Below are 21,395 nucleotides of genomic sequence, written 5' to 3' on the forward strand. Positions count from 1 at the left end.
TAGTATTTTCGAGAGCAAGTCCAAAACCAAAATAAATAAATACTCACAGAGAGTGTTCTGGGAAAATGCCGAATAATTGTGGTCCAACTATGTATGCCCCTTGCTTGCTGTAGGGCAAAGACTTACTCTTTGGAGGCGAGCCGCTAATTTAGTTGGTGGGGAACTCAATTGAACGTTTAGTTGCTAAAGTCTAAGAATAATACAGCGGTTACTCACTGCGATATGGTATCGAGGGAAAGTTGTAGTGTGAGCTGGGCCAACGTGGAAATGCCAAGTACAAATTGTCCAGCAGTCTTCATCCTAACCTTGGTCATTTGTCGCCGATGTTTCAGTCCTCTGAATGCGACCGTCAAAGTGGTGGATCCAATAAACAGTATTCAAGGATAATTTTCTAAAAAAAAAAAGCTGCAATTTCTTTTAAAAAAATGAAAATAAGGAGACAACATAAGCACGTGCTTTTCACATGTTTGGATTTTATTATAAACTACTTCCATCTTACTCTCTCCAAACACCACCGGTGAAAATGTAAACTTCCAATCGCCTCTTGTGCCAGAACCTTGCATGGGTTAAATGTTGTGGGCTTTTGTTTTTAATTTGCTCTGCAGTTACCTCTGTTTCAGACTGTTCCTCCTACTCGACAAATGGTCTCAGGTTCACCATCAGTCAAGAATCTCAAGAAACGCAAGGAGATCGAAAACGGGATGTAATCCAGGTTGCGCTCTGACAGATGCTGGGACCTGCCAACATCAGAATTGGCGGGCACTTCTCTTAACTTCATGTGCAAGGCCCTTTGTGCGGTGGAAGAGCATCGGGATTTGAAGAGCATTAAGTGAAATATTAAGCCTCTCAGCAGTCTATGAAGTGTTTTTTTTATAATAAAGGCGAGCATCTCGTTATTTTTCACAGATTAAGTACCATCAGTTGCAAATCCATAACCTCGACACGACTTAAATTATTTACACAGTACAGTACTGGAGTGTCTGATCAGTTCATACGTGGGCTCTCCAGCGGTGATTTGTTCTTTTGTTTTTACGATCCCAGATCGACCAGACTGGATGTGAGAGTGCCCAGAAGCGAGTCCTGCAGTCCATGCGCATGCATCGAGCCGGCGTGGCCGCCTGGCGAAGAAGTCAGGCCGTGAAGAGAGAAGGTTGAATCCACGGATTGGTTTAGACTCCCGGACAAGAGTAACACGGGACTGCCCGAGCAATGGTCTGGACTCTGGGGCGGCGATAACTCCTCGTCCGAACTAGACATCAGGTTTTTACTGCGATTGATAGGGGACAACTGGTTCTGTTTATTGCCAGAAGAATTTGTGTTTTCGTTGTTTTCCCTATTGGAACAAGAAACACAGCAAAAGCTTAAAATGAGTGACGGCGCCAAAGAAGATGTCCAACCAAGAAACTTTGCTACCTTAAACGCCCGCTTATCTTGAATATTTTCACCGTGCGGGTGTATTGAGAACATAATATGAACACTGGTTATCTCTATCGGTTTGGTCGTGAATAAATGGTTCTATTTGCTGATATCTCTCAGCGAACCCAGGTTCATTTCATTAGATGCCCTGGATTAGTGAGATCTTGTGCTGGAACAAAAATGATTTTTTTGTACAGCGCAAGGAAAGTCTTGCCCCCAGAAAAACAGAGATACCCACTTCACCAAATCTATTAGTGCTCAGCTAATTATTATTGATAATTGTTAAAGACAATTACTAACCTCCGCCAACAACGTTCGCAAATGCTAAACCATAAACAGGCAATGAAATAGAACGGATGAAATGTATCACTTTAGCTTTTGTACCTCAAACTTAATATGAGATTGCTAAATTTATCCCGGCGTTGGAACTGAATAGATGATGTAGGAAATGTGTGTATCTCGCCGGTGCCAATACTTCAACTATGTTACCTGGCAAGGCCGCTACAAACGCCAGAACAAAAACAATGTACGGTACAAGTGTCTCTGTCTCTCATTTATCATACATGACGTCCCTAACTCCAAGTAAACCGTTCACTTAATTTGGACTTTTCAATTGCAATTTTCATACTTTTAATGTAAGGGTGCAGACGCAATCTTAGTTTAGCAGTAACTTGCGGGTCCTTATTAAGTAATATTTAAAATGTCCCTTTATTGATTTAAATATGTTTCTGCCAACACGCAGTGATTTAGTTGGGGAGACACAGGGAGTTTAACGCTGCAGAATATAGTTTGCTCCTTTCTTGGAGTAGGACGGGTAAATAAGCCGTGCCTAGTGGAAGTCGGCTCCAGAGCGGAGAGGAATCAACTGTTCATTGCAGCGCTGCGAGAAAACCTCCCCTTGCAAAAGCAGATATGAAAGCAGTTCACCGGGCGCTTTTTGTGTCCGCGCAATGTACCGGCAGCGGCGGTCCTTACCTTTCCTTCGCCTCCGCCGCTCGGTCTCTCTGTCTTCTGTTTTTAAACCAGTTGCTAACCTGAGTGGTGGTGAGCCCCGTGGCTTCAGCCAGCTCGCGTTTCTCTCTCGGCGACGGGTAAGGGTTATGAGCGTACCATTCTCTCAGGACACCCCGCGACTTCTCTTTGAAACAGTAACTTGTCTCTTCCCCGTCCCATATCGTCCGGGGTAGGGGGAATTTCCGTCGGACCCTGTACTTGCCCACGGCACCGAGGGGCCTCCCCCGTAGCTTCTCGGCTTCGATGTAATGGGCCTTTAACCAGAGTTGCTGGAGCTTGAGGTGATTGTGCAGCGAGAACTGGTGGCTCTCTAAAAGCTTGTAGAGCTCTCGGAAGTTGCCCCGGTGGAAAGCCACGACCGCCTTCGCTTTCAGGACGCTCTCGTTCTTGTGGAGGTGGTCGCAGGCTGGAAGGGACCAGAGAAACCGACCCAGCCGCTCCAAGTTACCTCCTTGCTGGAGAACTTCGCAGACGCAAGCCACTTGCTCCTGAGTAAAACCGAAAGAAGGCAGCACTGACATGGCTCACTTAGAATCAGGGCGTAGTATCCGCAATCAGATCGCCAAAAGGAGAAAAAAAACAGTCGCAGATGGGCCAGTAAGGGTTAACAGATCCAAGCAAGTGGTGGATATCCAGCGGCTGATGTTCTCAAGCGCTGGTGATAGGTGCTGGCGGCAGAGTGTGTTCCCATCCTTGTAAGTGCGCATTAATAGCGATGAATCGCCGCTGATTGGCTGCACATCCCTCCTACCATCTGCAAGAGACAAGAGCAAAGTTTTCCTAAATGAAGGGCCATGGAGAACACGTCAGGGTCTGAAACACGAGAGCCTCTCAAATGTCACCTGCGGGATTGGTCGGCTTTACACACAAATCAATTAAATTTCGGCTTTTTGAAGAAGTCCATATACCCTTCTCAGGATATATCCGTCTCAACCTTCCGTTTGTATTTTTTTTCGAAATGTGGACGTAAGCGCGTTAATAGTTGTGGTTCTCTCACCTCACGTTTTAAAATCATCAACTGTAATTTCTTGTCGGCGATTTTATAAAAACGCATCGATTTATAACCGCGCAGCCGAGAGTCCTGGTGAACGTGCAGCAAGTCTTGTGGAGCAAAGGCTTAAACTAGTCTGACCACGTTCATCACTCATCGTCATTTCCCTCCAGAAAATATATTCAAACTCAAACCAAAATCTGAAACACCAGCTGATCAATGCCGCCCATTTCTGTCTTTTTGTGACTATTTTTCTCATATGTGGTGAGCCGAGCGAGGTAAATCACGCCGGAGTCCAGTCTCTAACTGAAGCTTCATCGTGAGCAACGCTAGGAATACAATCTTCCGACTTTAATTCATTGAGGATTTCATGCTGCACGCTCGGTTCACCAATTGATATTTCTGGCACTTGTTCTGGGCAAAGACGACCAACATTTACATCTGTCAATTTAGTCTCACTGCGGTGCTACTTTTTAAAAACAGTTCGAAGAAGGGTTTCGGCCCGAAACGTCGCCTATTTCCTTCGCTCCATAGATGCTGCTGCACCCGCTGAGTTTCCCCAGCAATTTTGTGTACCTTCGAAAATGCAAGAGTTGTTTCAACTGCAACGCACTTTTTCAAAAGTGTCTGATCACGGATAAGCTTTTAGTTCCAGCTCACATTGACCAGACTCATTCAAATCTATGTCGATCGTTTGGGTAAATGTGGTACGCAATATTTCTGAAACGTGACTTTGCCTCTTACACAATTTACCTCTCATAAAGGTTTATCGATTAAATAGTCGTAACGGCATCAACTACGGCAGCAAAGAAAAAATAAAACACATATTAAACCATTTTTTTGCAGCCTGTCCTGCTAGGTTACTCCAGCACTTTGTGGGGTTTTTTTTCACTATTCAGTTTATAGCGGAAAAGTTTGTCCACACAGAATATGTCATCCTAGTATTAAATTGTGTGTCTGATCGATACCAACCCCCACCCCCACCATACCTGTGGTGCTCAGGTGGATTAAATGAATGCAGGTGGTGCGTTCGCTCTACAGCTGAACTAATGGGCTGAGTTCCGACCAGTCTGTGCGTCGCGGTGAAACCTTTCTGCAATATCCGACAATGTACCTGTTGCAGACTACGGGTAAGCATTTTTGCTGAAAGCACGACAGGTCAGAATGGACCGGAACGGGATAAATCATGCTTCAGATAAACTAGAGTTAATGATCTCATGAATACTTGGTCTGATTGTTGCCATGTTAATGAACGTGAACGCGTCGTCAAAGGATGTCTTATTGCTAGGTTTATCTGTATTTCTCCTGTTTTAGAAACTAAAGTTTGTATTGTTTCTCGTTTTATAATATAATCCAGACAGTTAGCATTTCTGATTATTTTAAGGGGAAATAAACCGAATAAAGGAAATGCACCACAATTGGTCATTTCAATCCTAATTGCGACACTTTGGGGCAGAAACTGTTTCTTAATCTCAGAGATCAAAATATTTAGCTAAAATTTACACAGTACATTTATTCTCCGATTAGCAGTTTAGTTTTCGCGAAGTTACAGTCAAAACAATTGGTAGTATTTAATTACCTAAAGGCTTTTCTGTGCTCCAGTGTTTCTAAATTAATTGAAAAGAATTCTGAAGCAATTACACTTCTTTATCTCCAATGATAATCAAGACGCCTCGGTAGCCTCGAATGGTGAAGGCGCGTTTGACTGATAAAGGGATTAGGCAGCGATCTGTCAGATAGCTAGCTGTCTTTATTTAGAATTGTTGATTTCATCAGAATACAAAATTAGAAGGGAAAAGGCACTGCCAGGCTATGTGGCTGTGCCTGCTTTTCTTTCCTTATGTTAGTGTCTGAGTGGTGGGAGATAGGGTTAGGGAGCAGGGCTGAGACCTGACAGCAGGGATGTCTCCACTTGTGGCAGATCCTTATTGACAAGGCAGCTGTTTGGGGACCGGAACAGATCCTTAACCCTCTATCCAAGTCAGTTTACCGTAAATCCCAGAAATGCCCCGCGGTTCCCACCACAGTTCCCAAACCCAGTCTACCACCGGCTGAGACTTGTGTGTGTCTTCTTCATCACAGCAATGACTCCATGTCACTCCACCTCTCTTTTCCAGTTTTCTTCCCTCCCCCACCTACTCCAATCTGTCTGAAGAATGGTGCCGATCCGAAACGTCCTCTGTCCATTCTCTCCGCAGATGCTGCCAGACCCGTTGAGTTCCTCCGGCTCCTTGTGTTTTGCTCAAGATTCCAGCATCTGCAGTCTCTTGTGCCTCAAAAGTGTGGGAAGGAACTGACTGATGCGGGTTTATACCGAAGATAGACACAAAAATGTTGGAGTAACTCAGCGGGACATATAGCATCTCTGGAGAGAAGGAATGGGTGACGTTTCGGGTCGAGAGCAGACGAAGGGTCTCAATACGAAATGTCACCCATTCCTTCTCCCCAGAGATGCTCTCTGTCCCGCTGAGTTATTCCAGCATTTTGTGTCTATTCTCAAAAGTGGCTATGAATTATGAGACAACCCGAGGCAATGGGAGGCGCTATGCAAATGCCCGCTCTTTCTGTTTCGAAAGAGTAGACTGTGGTTCAAATTTCCAGAAAAATAATTAGCATGATTCCGATTCCGGTGCATTAATATTTCCAACCAGACAGAGTTATAGGAACTGAACAGATAGCGAAACTCGCCCACCAACACCACTTTTATTGAATCGATACAGCAACTAATTGCCACCAGTCGAGGTAATCATTGTCCTAAACGGGCACCAATATTCTATTCACTTGTCGATCCGGAGGACCTTTTTCACATTTTAATTTCCATTGTGCAAGCTTGAGGGTGCTCCAGTTACCAGGGTCCTAATTTTATACTTTTTTTAATGCACTGTAAATTCAAGAAGTCGGTAACCACATCTTGTGTAGGAAGGAACTGCAGATGCTAGTTTAAATCGAAGACAGACACTAAAAGCTGGAGTAACTCAGCGGGTCAGGCAGCATCTCCGGAGAGAAGGGATATGTGACGTTTCGGGTCGAGACTCTTCTTCAGACTTCGAGTCAGGCCTGACTTTTCTACTATTCCTCCTCCTATTCTGACCTGTTGAGTTACTCCAGCTTTTTGTGTTTTCATCCACTTCTTGCCTTTTCACGTCTACAACAACTCTCTTGTTTTAATTTTCCCTGCAGCAATTGAAAAAAAAGACATAGGTTTGTTCATAATGTATTGGATAGCTATGACCTTGCCAAATAACGTCTGCAGCACCGACTAGCCTTTACTCTACTGTGGTCGTGGCCGATACGATCACAACTTAAAAAAACGAGTGCAGGAATGCAGTCGTTAAGGCACATCACTACCCTACCTGACTACATCGATGGCTTCATAATAATTTATTGGGTTCCACATAATCCATTTTGTTGTAGAAAATACATTATTTATCTCATGGCCTTTCCTGCAGCCCAGCAAGTGTCCCGGGGTGAAATCAAAATCACTCTTTTGTTCCGATGAATATGTCAAAGTAAAGATGTCATTCGCTTGTTGAGCAGCGTATCAAATTATACATTAATCTTCTGTCACCAAAATCAAGGCAGACGAGTTCTGTAAGAAATAGCTAAACATATCTCTTGAGTGCCGGATTTGTGCTTAAATCATTCTCTTTTCGTATCGGTTTTACCTCCGTAGAACTACGTATGATGATTTATCAACGTAGTGTTGATAAAATACTTTTGAAATTCTTAGTTCCATCTGTAGTTTTAACGAGTATGTCACATTTCCTTACCGTCAGTTAACTGTGATGTGAAACGCTATATGTTTTTCTGTTCAGATTCTCGGGTTTCTATGAGTGGGCGAGATCCCCAGAATTTGTTAACCTACTTCTCTGTAAATGTACGAAGCTATTCCTAAACATTTAACACATTCAGCCATTCCCTTTGTTGAAGTTATCTAAATCCTCGCCAAATCCATTAGCCTGGAATAGAATAAACTTTTAATCACTTTTAATGATTCCTTTGAACACCTGTAAAAACAATGTTTGCGAGCGCCCTGGGAGATCTGGGGCTGGGATCATCCTTCTAAGCCAACGCTGGTTTGTCTGTCTTGAAGGAAAATATAACCTACTTTTAGTATTAGGCTTACTTATAGTGCCATCAACAACAAAAACAATCGCAGGTAGTTAGTGGGCGCGAACTACTTAGCAGCGCCCCGCAATTGTGTCTGCGATGGACAAATAGTCTGCAATGTTGGTTTAACACACTCGGGGGTATGTTACATAGAGATTTATATCTCTGAATTCCAGGGGAAAATAAAATAACTTTAAAAAAGCATAAACGGTATGAACCTATGGACAGAGATCACTCTTTTGTTCAAGTCTGTTCTTTTAATAACAGCGGTGTTAAGAAACGAAACCTATCCAATCGGGCCGCCTCAATAGACGGATATTTAAAAGACAATCTTTTTTTTGTTACTTAAGCACCGCGACAGTAAGAAAACGCCTCGATTATGACATTACATACAATCCTGCCACAATTTAAAATCATGTATTTAAAATGAATCTGTCTGTATTAATTTGACCTTAATGAAGTCTGAAGTGCAAATATCACTCTTGCCTCTTTGGTGTAAGATAAATAGGGAATTCAAATAAAATAAACACATTAAAGGACGGTTTAAAAAAAACCTTTTGTAGCATTTACAGCTGGATAATTTCACAGGCATTTTAAATAATGAAACGGCCATTCACTAATTCCAGCCGCAGTCCTCACGTTAAAATGGTTTCCCTGTGAAATTAAATAAACATATTAGTGTGCTGCGAAGTGAATGCTTTGGCCACATGTTTGATCCTTGGCGATAACTGTGAGTTTCATATAAAGTTATTTGTAACGACGGGAGAATGCCGTTTAGTAAGAAGAAAGTGTGAATGATACTAATGTTGTGTGACATTAAATAAACAGTGGGGGCTTGTCTGGAAAGATGCAGCTAATTAGCTGGTGCTTTCTGTTTAAATGAGGGCTCGGGAAGGTTGATTTGTTGTGGCGCGGTCGAATCGGATGGAGAAGAGGTCTCACCGGGAACATCCTCGGTTTCCTCTTCGCAATGTGAGCTCAAAATCGCACGAGCCTATTATTTGTGACTGATTGGGAATACAAGGGGAAAATAGAGGGACTGGTAAGAACTAGACATCATTTCTGGCCATTTAAACAGCGCGCTACCACGATTCATTTCACTCCAGTCCTCTATGGAAATAAAGACAAGGCCAGCGAGTGACCTGCCATTCGCTGCGTGCATTTATCATAATTAATAGACTTCTGAGTTTGTGAACTTCGTCCACGAAAATTTAGCAATCTCATGTAGATGAAATACACACCGCACGCACAGTAATCATTGGGCACAATGTGCCAAAGGCGCTTTATATGTCCAGTTTAGTTATGTTGTGATCTCGTTCTTAAGAAATCAGCTCTAAAATTAAAAACTTAAAGCGGATTTTATTGTTGAAATTCCCTTTGTAGAGCTTCGCTCGCGACACGCGCAAACACACACACACACACACACACGCACACGCACACGCACACACACACGCACACACACTCACACACACACACACGCACACACACACACACACACACACACTCACACACACACGCACACGCACACGCACACACACTCACACACAGCGAAATCCTACAGTTATATGGCATTTCTCGTGTAGAAAAACATCATGAGAAGTTTCATGGCAAAATTATTAATTTAGAGGATCATATCAATAATGTATTTGAATTCCTTGCTACAACGAGGAAATATTTGCGCCAAAATTAGTACTTCTCCAGTCAATTGTCCCAGTCATAAACGTGAAGCCATTGAACTGAGATAAAGGTTGTGGGATCAGCAGATATGGTCCCAGTGCTCTGGATTGTACGGTATAGTTTGTCTCTAATCAATCCAAATGCAATGGGGCGATTTGAGTGCATGATGAATGGATCTCAGGTTTCTTGTAATGGCTCTACCACATTTTACAGGCCCGCCTTTTTTAACCCGAGAAGCTGGAGGGACGACCTCATTTAAAGCTGCTGCTTGTTTCAAGATGTTGGGAAGGCCTGTGGGCGAATACTGCCGTGCATTTGCTACTGCTGTTAAATGGAATGATCAGCTGGCAAAGAAAAACAGTAGAGCGCTCCATCATCAACTCACATATCTCTCACTGGCATCATTTTTCTCTATTAAATAGAATTTCTGGACAGAGTTTTCATTTCTATTGAAGTATTTGCCCTAACGGCATTTCACCCCTCGTCTGGGCGAACAACAGTTGGGCGCTTGAGTGCAATCCGAGACGCCGTAAATCACCGTCCTCGCCTCAAGTCACCGTCATTTTTTAATTTGATTGATACCTTGCCCTGCTAATCTAATTTATCGCCCAGTAATACTATTTCTCATAGCGCCCGTGTTTTAGAAAACGGGTTGTTTATTATTAATACATATTAATTAGACTTTGATTCAAAACCTGCACGCACTACTGGAAATTAATACTTCTCCAGTCAATTGTCCCAGTCATAAACGTGAACCCCACATTTTACTGTACCAATTGGTGCATGTGGCAATAAATGTCTCTTGAATATTGACACACTTTGGCAATGTTCGTGGAATATTTTTTTTCGACTGCGTATTGAAGAATTATTCCGAGTACAATTAAAATGCATCTCAATTTTGGAGGACCTATATTTTTATACATGATTACAATCGAGTCATTTACAGTGTATAGATACATGATAAGGGAATAACGTTTAGTGCAAGGTAAAGCCAGTAAAGTTCGATCAAAGATATTTAAAAAGCTGGTTGATCAAAGAGCGATAATTAATATCCTCCAAAACATACAATTAGGTTTAGGAAATAGTCAGGTATACTATTAAATGATCTATCTCTCTATCTCTCTATCTCTCGATCTCTCTATCTCTCTTTATCTCTCTATCACGTTCTCTAGCTATCTCTCTCTCTATCTATATCTCTCTCTCTCTATCTCCCTATAATCTCTCTATCTCGCTATCTATCTACTCCCCCCTCTCTATGATCAAACTCCTATATTTATCACTTGAACTTTATGCCCAATATTTCAGGATTTTCATGATAATCAGAATAACCTGAAATGCGATTAAATATCATACATGTGTTTACAAACAATCTAACAATTTAAATCTGGAGGCACAAGGTTCTGCAGATGCTGGAAATTTGAGCAAAAAACCCCCAAACTGCTGGAGGAACAGTGGGTCAGGCAGCATCTGAGGAGGGAAATGGTCTCAGTTTAGTTTATTGTCACGTGTGCCGAGATACAATGAAAAGCATTTGTTGCATGCTAACCAGTCAGCATAAAGACAATACATGATTACAATCGAGTCATTTACAGTGTATAGATACATGATAAGGGAATAACGTTTAGTGCAAGGTAAAGCCAGTAAAGTTTGATCAAAGATAATCATTGGTAGACAAAAATGCTGGAGATACTCAACGGGTGAGGCAGCATCTATGGAGCGAAGGAAATAGGCAACGTTTCGGGTCGAGGCCCTTCTTCAGACTGATATGAGGATGGGGGGGAAGAAGAAAGGAAGGGGCGGAGACAGTGGGCTTAGGGAGAGCTATCAAGGAGAGGCTTTTTCCTCCCCTTCCCAGCTTTCCCTAAGCCCACTATCTCCGCCTCTTCCTTTCTTCTTCCCGACCCCCCCCCCCCCCACCCACCCTCAGTCTGAAGAAGGGTCTCAACCCGAAACGTTCCCTATTTCCTTCGCTCCATAGATGCTGCCTCACCCGCTGAGTTTCTCCAGCATTTTTGTCTTCCTTCGATTTTCCAGCATCTGCAGTTCCTTCTTAAAGATAATCAGAGGGTCACCAAGGAGGTAAATAGTAGTGCAGGAGTGCTCTCTAGTCATGGTAGGAAGGTTCAGTTGCCTGATAACAGCTGGGAAGAAACTGTTCCTGAATCTGGAGGTGTGCATTTTCATACTTCTATAAATTTTGCACAATGGGAGAGGGGAGAAGAGGGAGTAGCCAGGGTGCAACTCATCCTTGAATATGCTGCTGGCCTTGCCGTGGCAGTGTGAGGTAAAAATGGAGTCAATGGAAGGGAGGTTGGTTTGTGTGATGGTCTGGGCTGCGTCCATAATTCACAGATGATGTTTTGGGTTAAAAGCCTTCTTCAATACTGGAGTATAGGGGAGATTGTTGGGGGCCAGGGGTGAAGGGGTGGGGCAAGTGCTGGCAAGTGATTGGTGGATCCAGGAGAGGCGGGGTTAAGTGGCAGATGTCAGGTTGAGATATTGACAAAGGCTGGAGGTGTTATGTGGAGAAGACAAAGGGCTGGAGATTGTTGAATTTGATAATAAAGGAAGGTGCGGAATGAAATGTTGAATCAAATGGAGGGCCGGTAGGTATATAGGAACAAGGAGAGGGAGTAGAGAATCAGGAAGAGCGAGGGGTGGATGATAAGCAGAAGAAGGTGGTGTAGGAGGGGGAAGGAACTGGGTGACAGGAGGTTGGGGGGGGGGCAGAAAGGGAGTGGTGGTGGAGGGGTGGGGGCGGGGGGCGGGGGGGGGGTGGTTGGAAACAAGATTTGTGTGTGAAAGGTCCTGGGTGGATCTGAATAAGAGAGAAGGGGAGAGAGATCATTCCTGAAACTGGCAAATTCAATGTTCATACCATTGGATTGTAGGCTGTCCAAGCGGAATATGAGGTGCTGTTCTTTGAGTTTGCATGCGACCTCACTCACTGGGGGTGGATGAGGACAGACAGGTCAATATGGGAATGGGCAGGCTGGCAATTGGGAGCTCCAGATGGCGGTGGCAGACAGAGCTTAAGTGTTTCCCAACGTGGTCACCTATTCTATGGCTGGGCTCACTGATGTCAGGAGGCTACATCGAGAGCATCAAAGCCAATAGATGGGGCTGAAGGAGGTGCATGTATATCTCTGTCTCATCTGGAAGAGCTGTTTGTGTCTCTGAATGCAGGCGAGGGAGGAGGTATAGCAGTAGGTGTTGGATCCCCTGTGGTTGCAGGAGGAAGTGCATTTGCAGGTTCTGGATGGTAAAAGAGGGTGGGGAATGATGAATGAATCAGTGATGACTCATGCAGAGAGTGGTCTTTGAGGAAAGCTAGGGAGGGGATGACTGATAGTGGTGGGATCACATTGAAGTTGACAAACAGATTAGAATGATGTTATACACAAAAAGCTGGAGTCACTCAGCGGGACAGGCAGCATCTCTGGAGAGAAGGAATGGGTGACGTTTCGGGTCGAGAATGATGTGTTGGATGTGGGTACTGGTGGGGCAAAAGGTAGGGGCTAGAGGAGTTCTATCCTTGGTCAGGGGCAAGCAAGTGTGAAAGCAGAACTGCAAGGGATAGAGGAAATATGGGTGATGGGTATTGATGTTGCAGAAAAAATTGCCGAGTGGTACCGGTGTGCACTCAAAACAATGAAAAAGGAGGCATGGCCAGCCCCATGTTCAAGTAGGAGGTATCAAAAGAAAATTTGTTGAGGGTAAGAACAAGTTCTGCCAGGTGTAAGAGATTGCTGTTTGAGGGGAACTGTTTGTGTCCCTGTTCTAGGAATATCCAGGGGCCACCGAAGACTTTCTGATGGGGAATGGAAGTATAAAAAGAGTAGACCTCCATGGTAAAGATGATGTGATGGAGACTAAAGAATTGAACATTATTGTAATCGATAAGTGTGTAATCGAGAGTGTGTGAGGTGCCTTGGATGTAGGTGGCAAGGGATTAGATAAGAGGGGGTATACGATAGGGGTCGAGATTAGTTCAGTAAGAATTTTGCTTCTTTTGAAAACTTTGGTCCATTCCTGAAATATAAATATGGCCCCTTTAGCCATCAGCATTAGATCTGATGGGAATGGCGAAAATTGAAGGTGTGTAGCCTGGGTCATTGAAGGCCAGATGTGCGAGAGAGACTCTTACCATTTGATCACATTTTTCCAGTTACACAGTTACAATCCATTTCTTAGTCATATCCATATGTTAGCAAGAATGAATTCAACATACAGTATAGAGTTTCATCGTCTATGTATTTTCCCAACAGTTTTTAAGCTCCACATAAGTCTCCTTCCACTGACTTCATTCAATCCATTCAGTACACCCTTCTATTCCCTTTTCCATGTGCTGATATGGCTTTACTTATGCTTTATGCTGTTTGGTTCAACTGCTGTTTATAAAAGAAAGCTTCACACTTTCACCACACTTTGTGGAATAAATTGCACAGATTCCCTATCAAATTTATTGATCATGATCTTATATTCATCATTCCTGCTTTTGATCTCTCCTACTACTGAGACATATTCTCTACATCTGTCCTTTCAAATCCTTTAATTATGCTAAGGAACTCTTTTAGGTTATGTCTCAGCTTTCACTTTAGCAGAGAAAACAATACCAGTCTGCTTGGCCTTCCCTGAAAAAATACATCCTTTAGTCCTGGCATTAACCTTATAAATCTTTTTCTGCGCTTTTCTCTCTCGTACTTCTAAGTTTTTCTTTTATTATAAAAAATACAAAAGTCTGAACAGAATTCCAAATCTGCTCTAATCATCATTCTATACACCGTTAAAATAAATTCCTTGTTTTTCACCGTCCAGTGTTTGAATTATTTTTTTAATTCATTGCTGCCAACAGGAAGAAAAATATGTAGTCCTTAAAATGAATATTTTTACAAATGCAAATAAAAAGTATTTTTCATTAATAGCTGAAATTTGGAACTATAGTAGATAACTGTGAACATATAAATGATCATTTGCAGGTTCTGGATAGTAAAACTCTACGGCTTTTAACACATGTTGCTTTTCATGCGGATCTGGCAGCCACATTATAACCACTAAACAGGATGTTATCTCAGGTGGGCAAACAAGAGCCATGGAATCAATTTTGGCTACAAATGAAATGTTCATTGATTCCAGGAGTCAAACGGATTATTTCTAAATTAGTTAAAAATGAGGAAAACAAAATCCTTGGAGCAAAACCCTTTCTGAATCAGAGTTGGCATTTAACCAAGCTCACATATACCTCTCAGAAATGTTGCTTCCTGAGAGGTTAATGAGCAGTTAAGGAAAATAGAAACCACAAATGCTCATCTCAAATACCCACCTTTGGGAAATACATGAGGTATAAATAGCAACATTGATTGACTTTAAGTAACCATAGATTAGTCCGCTGTTGGAAATTTGCTCTCAAAGTTGTCACCTAATGAGACAACATTTTAATTTTTTTTAAATTTTACAGAATGTGAACACCCCTGACAAGATCAGCATTAATGCATGACCTTAATTGGCCTTGACCTGAATATCTTGTTGGCTGATTCAGCCATATTTCTATGGAATTGGAACAAAGGTTAGATCCTGTAAAGACAATATATTCCCTTATATCAAGGACATCCATGAATTTGGTGGGGTTAAGTGCTAATAGGTACTTCCCCCATTAAAATAGAGAGGTTAAATGCAGAGTATTTTAAACCCACAGCAGGGGAATCAAGAACTAGGTTTAAGGTGACAGGGAAAAAATCTAATAGGAACCATAGGGGCAACATTTTTACACAAGGGTGGTGGGCATATGGAACAAGCTGCCCGAAGAGGTAGTTGAGGCTGGTACTATCACAACTTTAAAAAAACATATGGACAGGTACATTGACAGGATAGGTTTAGAAGGATATGGGCCAAACACAGGCAGGTGAGTCAAGTTTAGATGGGGCATGTTGGTCGGGGTGGGCAAGTTGGGATGAAGGGCCTGTTTTCATGCTGTATGACCCTGACACTGGAATAATTTCCATTGTGGTTATTCAAGGACCATGGTGAGCGTTAACCAACCTTCCTCAAACGTGTTATTGGTAATAACCTAAAACACTCAGCAACTCCCCAAATGACACATTTAATGACACTTTATCTTGACCCTCTGCAAACCTGCACTAGCCCGTCTTAACCTTCTGCAAAATAGCTCTGATTGCAGAATGTGTTTAGTTCCAGAAATAAACGTAAATAATTAAGAGAGACACATTCTTGAGTGAGAATTTACGTCATAAATGGAATGGTACGAGCCATATGATATGCTGCACTTTAACTTTCAAATGGACTTGAGAGAGTTCTGAACAATAAACCTCTATTTGAGATTATTGTGATGGTGGTACTTGTAATTCATTTAAAGTCTTCAGTCCCGGAATTACAGAATGAATCATAGAAAAGTAGGCAAAACAATGGAAAGTGAACTTTAATGTGGACAGATGTAGTATGGAATGCAGAAGCTCCCCATTTTCTTGTCAAAATAGTTAAGGATAAAAGTTGACAGAAAGCTAGTGATTTTAGAAGATGCATCAGCCTTATAATAGACTGTCAATCTTGCTCCGGTATATTGTCAGCCTTGCGTCAGTGACAACATTCTTTCTTCTGAGATAGAGGGTTTCAAGTTCATAAGTTCATAAGGTTTGCAGCGGAATTAGGCCATTTGGCCCATCAAGTCTATTCAAGCATGGCTGATCTATCTTTCCCTTTCAACCCCATTCTCCTGCCTTCTCCCCACCAGTACTAATCAAGAATCTGTCAATCTCCGCCTTAATAATAACCATGATTGACATGGCCTCCACAGCCTTCGGTGGACATCAATTCCACAGATTCACCATCCTCTGATTAAAGAAATTCCTTCTCATCTCCTTTCTAAAGGTACATCATTTTATTCTGAGGCTATGGCCTCTGGTCCTGGACTCTCCTACGAGTGGGAACATCCTCTCCACTTCCACTCTATCTAGGCCAGGTTCTGGTCTCATAAAATAAAATAAATGATGTATTTTTTGATAAGATATTGAACCAAGATACAAAAGGTGGAATGGTGTGAAGAAAAACTGGGAAGTTTACAATCTGTTAATACTTATTCATAATATATATTCCTTAACTAACAATACTGAATCAGGTTGTCTGATTATAGACCTTGCTCTATTCCAGTTGCATTTACTTGCATTCTAATGACGACTACAAAAACACATCATTGAGTGAAAAACACTTTATGACCTATAAATGTTACTAAATAATTGTTTATGTCTTTTTTTTAACAATCAATTGCTTTGATCACTGCAGAATGAGTAAACAGATTGCTGGACTATTTAGATAAAACAACTGAGGAAAAGTAGAGGAAATGTATTACGTTTTATAGCGCTATGCTTAGATGGTGCTTTGAATACTTCACCCAGTTTGATCAAGGAAAGGCAAGTAAGGCACTCAGTTTTTACAGGATGTACAGGGAAGAGCTCCGAGGTTGATTCCCCGTGTCAGGAGATTGAATTATGAAGCAAGGCTATTAAAACATGGGTTTTGCAAAGAAAGCAGATGACTTTATGGAGGTATATACACAAGTGTTTCCACATGTTGGAGGCACAGAATGTCAACAGCAGCTGCTTGGCTTTCTGCAACTAGTCATGTTAGACATAAATCCAGGAAACACAGGTAATGCTTTCCAGTAAATGTCATTTGAGTAACTAAGTCTCTTCATTAGTTATACAATGGACATCCGTCTTCTGCAAGGTGGCATCAATTACACAGAGGAGTTCCTGCAAAGCTGAGTGTCACAATAGGTTAAATATTCATGTTCTGTGCTAGCTATCAGGTGTATTTGCATTCTATTCCTTTACAGAATATGGACATAATTCGCAAAACCAGCATTTGTTGTCCACCCCAAAATATCCCCTCAATATCAGCTCTCGAGGTCGCTTCATGATGCCTTTACATACTAACTACTTTGTTAAGTTTTAACTGACCCAGGGGAGGTAAGGATGGCAGATTTCCTACCCTGAAGGATATTGACAAAGCTGATGAGAAATCTGAATGCTTTAAGGCCACTATTAATGATATTAGGTCTTTATTTGAGATTTATTTGATTACACTGATTTAAGTACACCAAATGTTATGGAGAAATTCAAATATTTATTTTCAGGTAATTAGACTCTTGGTCTACTGTATATAACCATATAACCATATAACAATTACAGCACGGAAACAGGCCATCCCGGCCCTTCTAGCCCGTGCCGAACACTTACTCTCACCTAGTCCCATCTACCTGCACTCAGACCATAATCCTCCATTCCTTTCCCGTCCATATACCTATCCAATTTATTTTTAAATGATAAAATCGAACCTGCCCCACCACTTCCACTGGAAGCTCATTCCACACAGCTACCACTCTCTGAGTAAAGAAGTTCCCCCTCATGTTACCCCTAAACCTTTGTCCCTTAATTCTCAAATCATGTCCTCTTCTTTGAATCTTCCCTACTCTCAATGGAAAAAGCTTATCCACGTCAACTCTGTCATAATTTTAAAGACATCTATCATATATCATATCTGTATGTTTCTGTTCAATTTAACCTTTTATTCAAGGTTGACTTTTTCCCAGAAACATGTTGGGTGGTCAGTAACATGTCAGTCCAGGACAGAGCATACCCTCCAGCCCTCCTTCAATCCTGCTCACAGTTTGCCTCGGGACTTCACACATGGGCAGGTATGACCACTTATATTGAAGGCATCTGAGACTGTGTGACATTCTGCCCAGCTGGGAATTCTTCAAATTGTATTCAGACCGCAGTAATTTATAAAAGGTAATGGGGCTTCAGTGACTTGGGTTGCGATTATGATCATATCGCTGTTTTCTTGGGTCAGACCCCAGATGTAGTACTCTGCTGCTGAATAAAATCCTGGAAGAGTCCTCAGTCCAGGAAACTAGCTGATTTAAATGATAAATAGTTGCGATCAGAAAGGAAAACTTCATCATGTATACAGGTGATACTGACGTATTTTGGATTGGCTTTGTTAGATGTACATTGTACATCACCTGGCATTGCAGAACTTGTAGATCCTTCCTCACTAAGTCTTCATCTTCTTCTTCAGAAGTCTCTCAGTATTGAAGACAACTTACGTTCACTTTGGTTTTGTTGATTCTGAGATAAATGACAGAGCCAATCTGTGATCTGCTGATTCTTCTTCTGATAGGGCAGATGGGTGTGCAGTTACTAAGGTGGAGTGCTTCTTCTGCTGTTTATGCTGAACGTCTGTTCCCCTTATTCATGAACGAGGTTCTCAGCACCATCCTGAAAGATCCTTTTCCACCTCGAGTGGCTATGGGTCAGTGGAAGCCAGATGGGCCAAGACATAGCAGTGATGTTGCATCTTTTCAAGATGGCTTTAAGCACATCCTTGAATCTTTTCCTCTGTCTGTCCAGTAATCTCTTCCCATTGTTAGAGATTATGACTAAAGTTTCTCAGGCGTCTGGTGTCAGACATGTGTGACCTCCTTAACAGAGGTGACTAAGTGCATTTAGGCCCTCAGTGCTAGAGATGGTGGCAGGATAGAAGACATTGACATTGGTCAGTTTATTTTTCCAGCGAGCTTGGAAGGTTTTAGAGGCACAGTGTTGATGCACCTGTGACCTGAACTACTTATAGCAGATGCATCAAGGCACTTGAAATATATCACTTAGTCAAATTCAATACTGTAAGATGGGGTGAGCTTGTATGACAGTGCAGACAAAGTAAAGGCCAAAGAAATGATCAGCTTTTCTGTGTGTGCACTTGCAGTTGGAAAGTGTAAACTTTACATTTTACCCCAACAGTCAAAGTGACCCAGGGGTGCAGCTATTAAAGATGCTGCCTTAATTTGCCAGAAACCTGGGTTCAATCCTGATGTCTGGTGCTGTCTGTGTGGAGATTACACGTTCTCCCTGTGACCGCATGGGTTTTCTCCTGGTCCTCCCACAACCCAAAGACATGTGGGTTCGTAGGTTAATCTGAGATGTAAATTGCTCCTAATTTGTAGGGAGTGGAAGTGAAAGGGAAATAAGGTAGAACTATTTTGAACATGTGATCGATGGTTGGCGTGGACTCAGGGCCTGTTTCCATTGCATTATCTTTCAATCAATCTATCATCAAACCCTGCGGAACATTCAATGCTGCTGCTGCACAGGTGCTTGGTATGAACCCAAGGTCTGAGGTGTTTAGGATCAGTCAAACGCATGCACGTGTCACAAATTCAATCTAGATTTGGATTTTACGTATGTCAAATATATCTAGTGTAAAGAAAGAAAAAAATGTGCAGGTTTACTTGAAGGAACGTGTCAAAGTGAAATAGATTTAAAAGGCAGGATGTGAAGCAGAAAATCTTTCAAAAGCTCAGTTATTTTGATTTTATGCTTGGAAATAAACAAATCTGTCATCACCAAGCAGCAGTGTGTTGAATGGTTGTTTTAGTTTTATAGAGAGGAAGTGCCAGAACATGATCTCTTTTTGATTTGTGTAATTCAAAAGCACTTTTTCTATCACCTAAATGCAAAAGGCATGGTGAATTTTTAGGAAGCAGCAGGAACCGTTTGGCCTTGTAACCATCAACTGCTTCCTATTAACAAGACAGCAACAGTTTGCACTTTTCACTTTTTCTGTCAGCATATGGTTAGGAACTGGAATCTGATTATCTGGCTGTGTTTCATGTTGCAGCATCTTATCTTTAACTTATTAGCATCATCTTAAGTAACAACCTGTCTAGCAGATTCAATAATGGTTTTGATTGTGTCATTTCCTTTTCCTTTTGTGGATTGAACCTTCTGAATTTGCCTGATTTATGCAACCTAGCCCGTCCCCACCGATAATATTGACTTCACAATGGCCAATCTGATCAGGTTAATTGGATTCCATCTATTCAATGTACAGTATTCAATAATGTGCTTACCCGATTCCAGCCACAATCATTTTATTTTGATTGAGAATCAATTATATTACTGGGATACTTTTCCATTAATTGAAATTGAAAGCAATATGCCTGCAATATTCAGCAGATGATTCTGCGCATCATTTAACTCGGGCCTAAGCAGCCAGCAGTGCTAGTAGGATGCAGTGCTGCCAGAACATATGAACCTTATTACAAACTAACATAACCAGTAAACATGTGTCCCATTTATTGGTAAATGTTGTCGTTTCCCGGCTTAACAATGATGCAAAACACATCTATAAACCCAAATAAATATTCTGTTGACACAGTCCTTCAAAATGAATCGGAATGCGTTTGAAAATTTCCACATTTGGTGTGTTTACTGACCAATGAGAAAATTTATAACAACTTATTGGAACTTGCTTGGATATCCTCAAGAGTTATGGATTTTTTTAAAATCATTTTCTTTTAGTTTAGCCTACAATTTTTTATTGTTCATTTTTGACTTACTCTGAATGATTATTGGATTAAATTAGGGTCAGCTGATTTTTTTTCTGCTCATGGGTATGGAGAAAATAAAACAGAAGAGAGTTAAAAGTCAATGAGCAAAAACGTTTCCGCACAGCGCGATCGGAATGTGGGTTGCACTGCCTATCGATGTGTTGGAGGAAGTTTCCATCATGGCTTTTACGAGGGACATGGATAAACATATGGTGAAGAAAAATGTCAAATTTATGGAGAAAGACCCAGGATGGAATGAGTGAGTTGCTCTGGTGGGGAGCTGGGGCAAACGCTATAAGCCAAACGGCCTTCTCGTTTGTCGTAACCATTCTACGATTCTATGAAAACTACATAGGGAACAATGTGTTACTAGAGTAGCTCACCAAGCAGCTGCCTTCAATAAAAAGTCATCAATAAATAACAAATAAATAAGTATATTGCATTATTTTATAAAATAAAAGATAAACTGGGAACAAAACACGTTGTGGCAAATGTAAAAAAAGGGATTAAACTAGGATAAACGGTGCATTTGGTTCCAAATTTGACTCTTATTCTGTACTGTGGTGGCTGATATCATTTGAGACAGCATTAGGGCAATGCATTTGGCTTTAGTGTCCTTGGGCTGTTACAAAAAAAAAACAGGTTTCCTGTTCCTGATCACTATCCAGTGACCCTTGCTGGAAAGTGCACATAAGTATGGACAGACTTGTATTTGGGTTTGACTGGGCTGTGATACCCTCCACAGTTGGATGAAGGGTTGTTGATTAAGGTTAATAAATG

At 41.7% G+C, this 21,395-nt stretch overlaps 1 protein-coding gene across 1 annotated transcript; it reads right to left on the minus strand.

Annotated features, from left to right (window-relative positions):
- Positions 1 to 453: 453 nt before the first annotated feature.
- six1 (SIX homeobox 1) lies at positions 454 to 3,888 on the minus strand. The gene is made up of 2 exons (XM_033027420.1): positions 2,392 to 3,888; positions 454 to 1,333 (listed from the first exon to the last, which is right to left on the minus strand). The coding sequence occupies exons 1-2, from the start codon at positions 2,949 to 2,951 to the stop codon at positions 1,030 to 1,032; spliced, it is 864 nt and encodes a 287-aa protein (XP_032883311.1). The 5' UTR covers positions 2,952 to 3,888; the 3' UTR covers positions 454 to 1,029.
- Between the last annotated feature and the right edge of the window lie 17,507 nt (positions 3,889 to 21,395).

This window comes from Amblyraja radiata, chromosome 9, assembly GCF_010909765.2.
Source record: "Amblyraja radiata isolate CabotCenter1 chromosome 9, sAmbRad1.1.pri, whole genome shotgun sequence".
In the NCBI taxonomy this organism is placed as follows: domain Eukaryota; kingdom Metazoa; phylum Chordata; class Chondrichthyes; order Rajiformes; family Rajidae; genus Amblyraja; species Amblyraja radiata.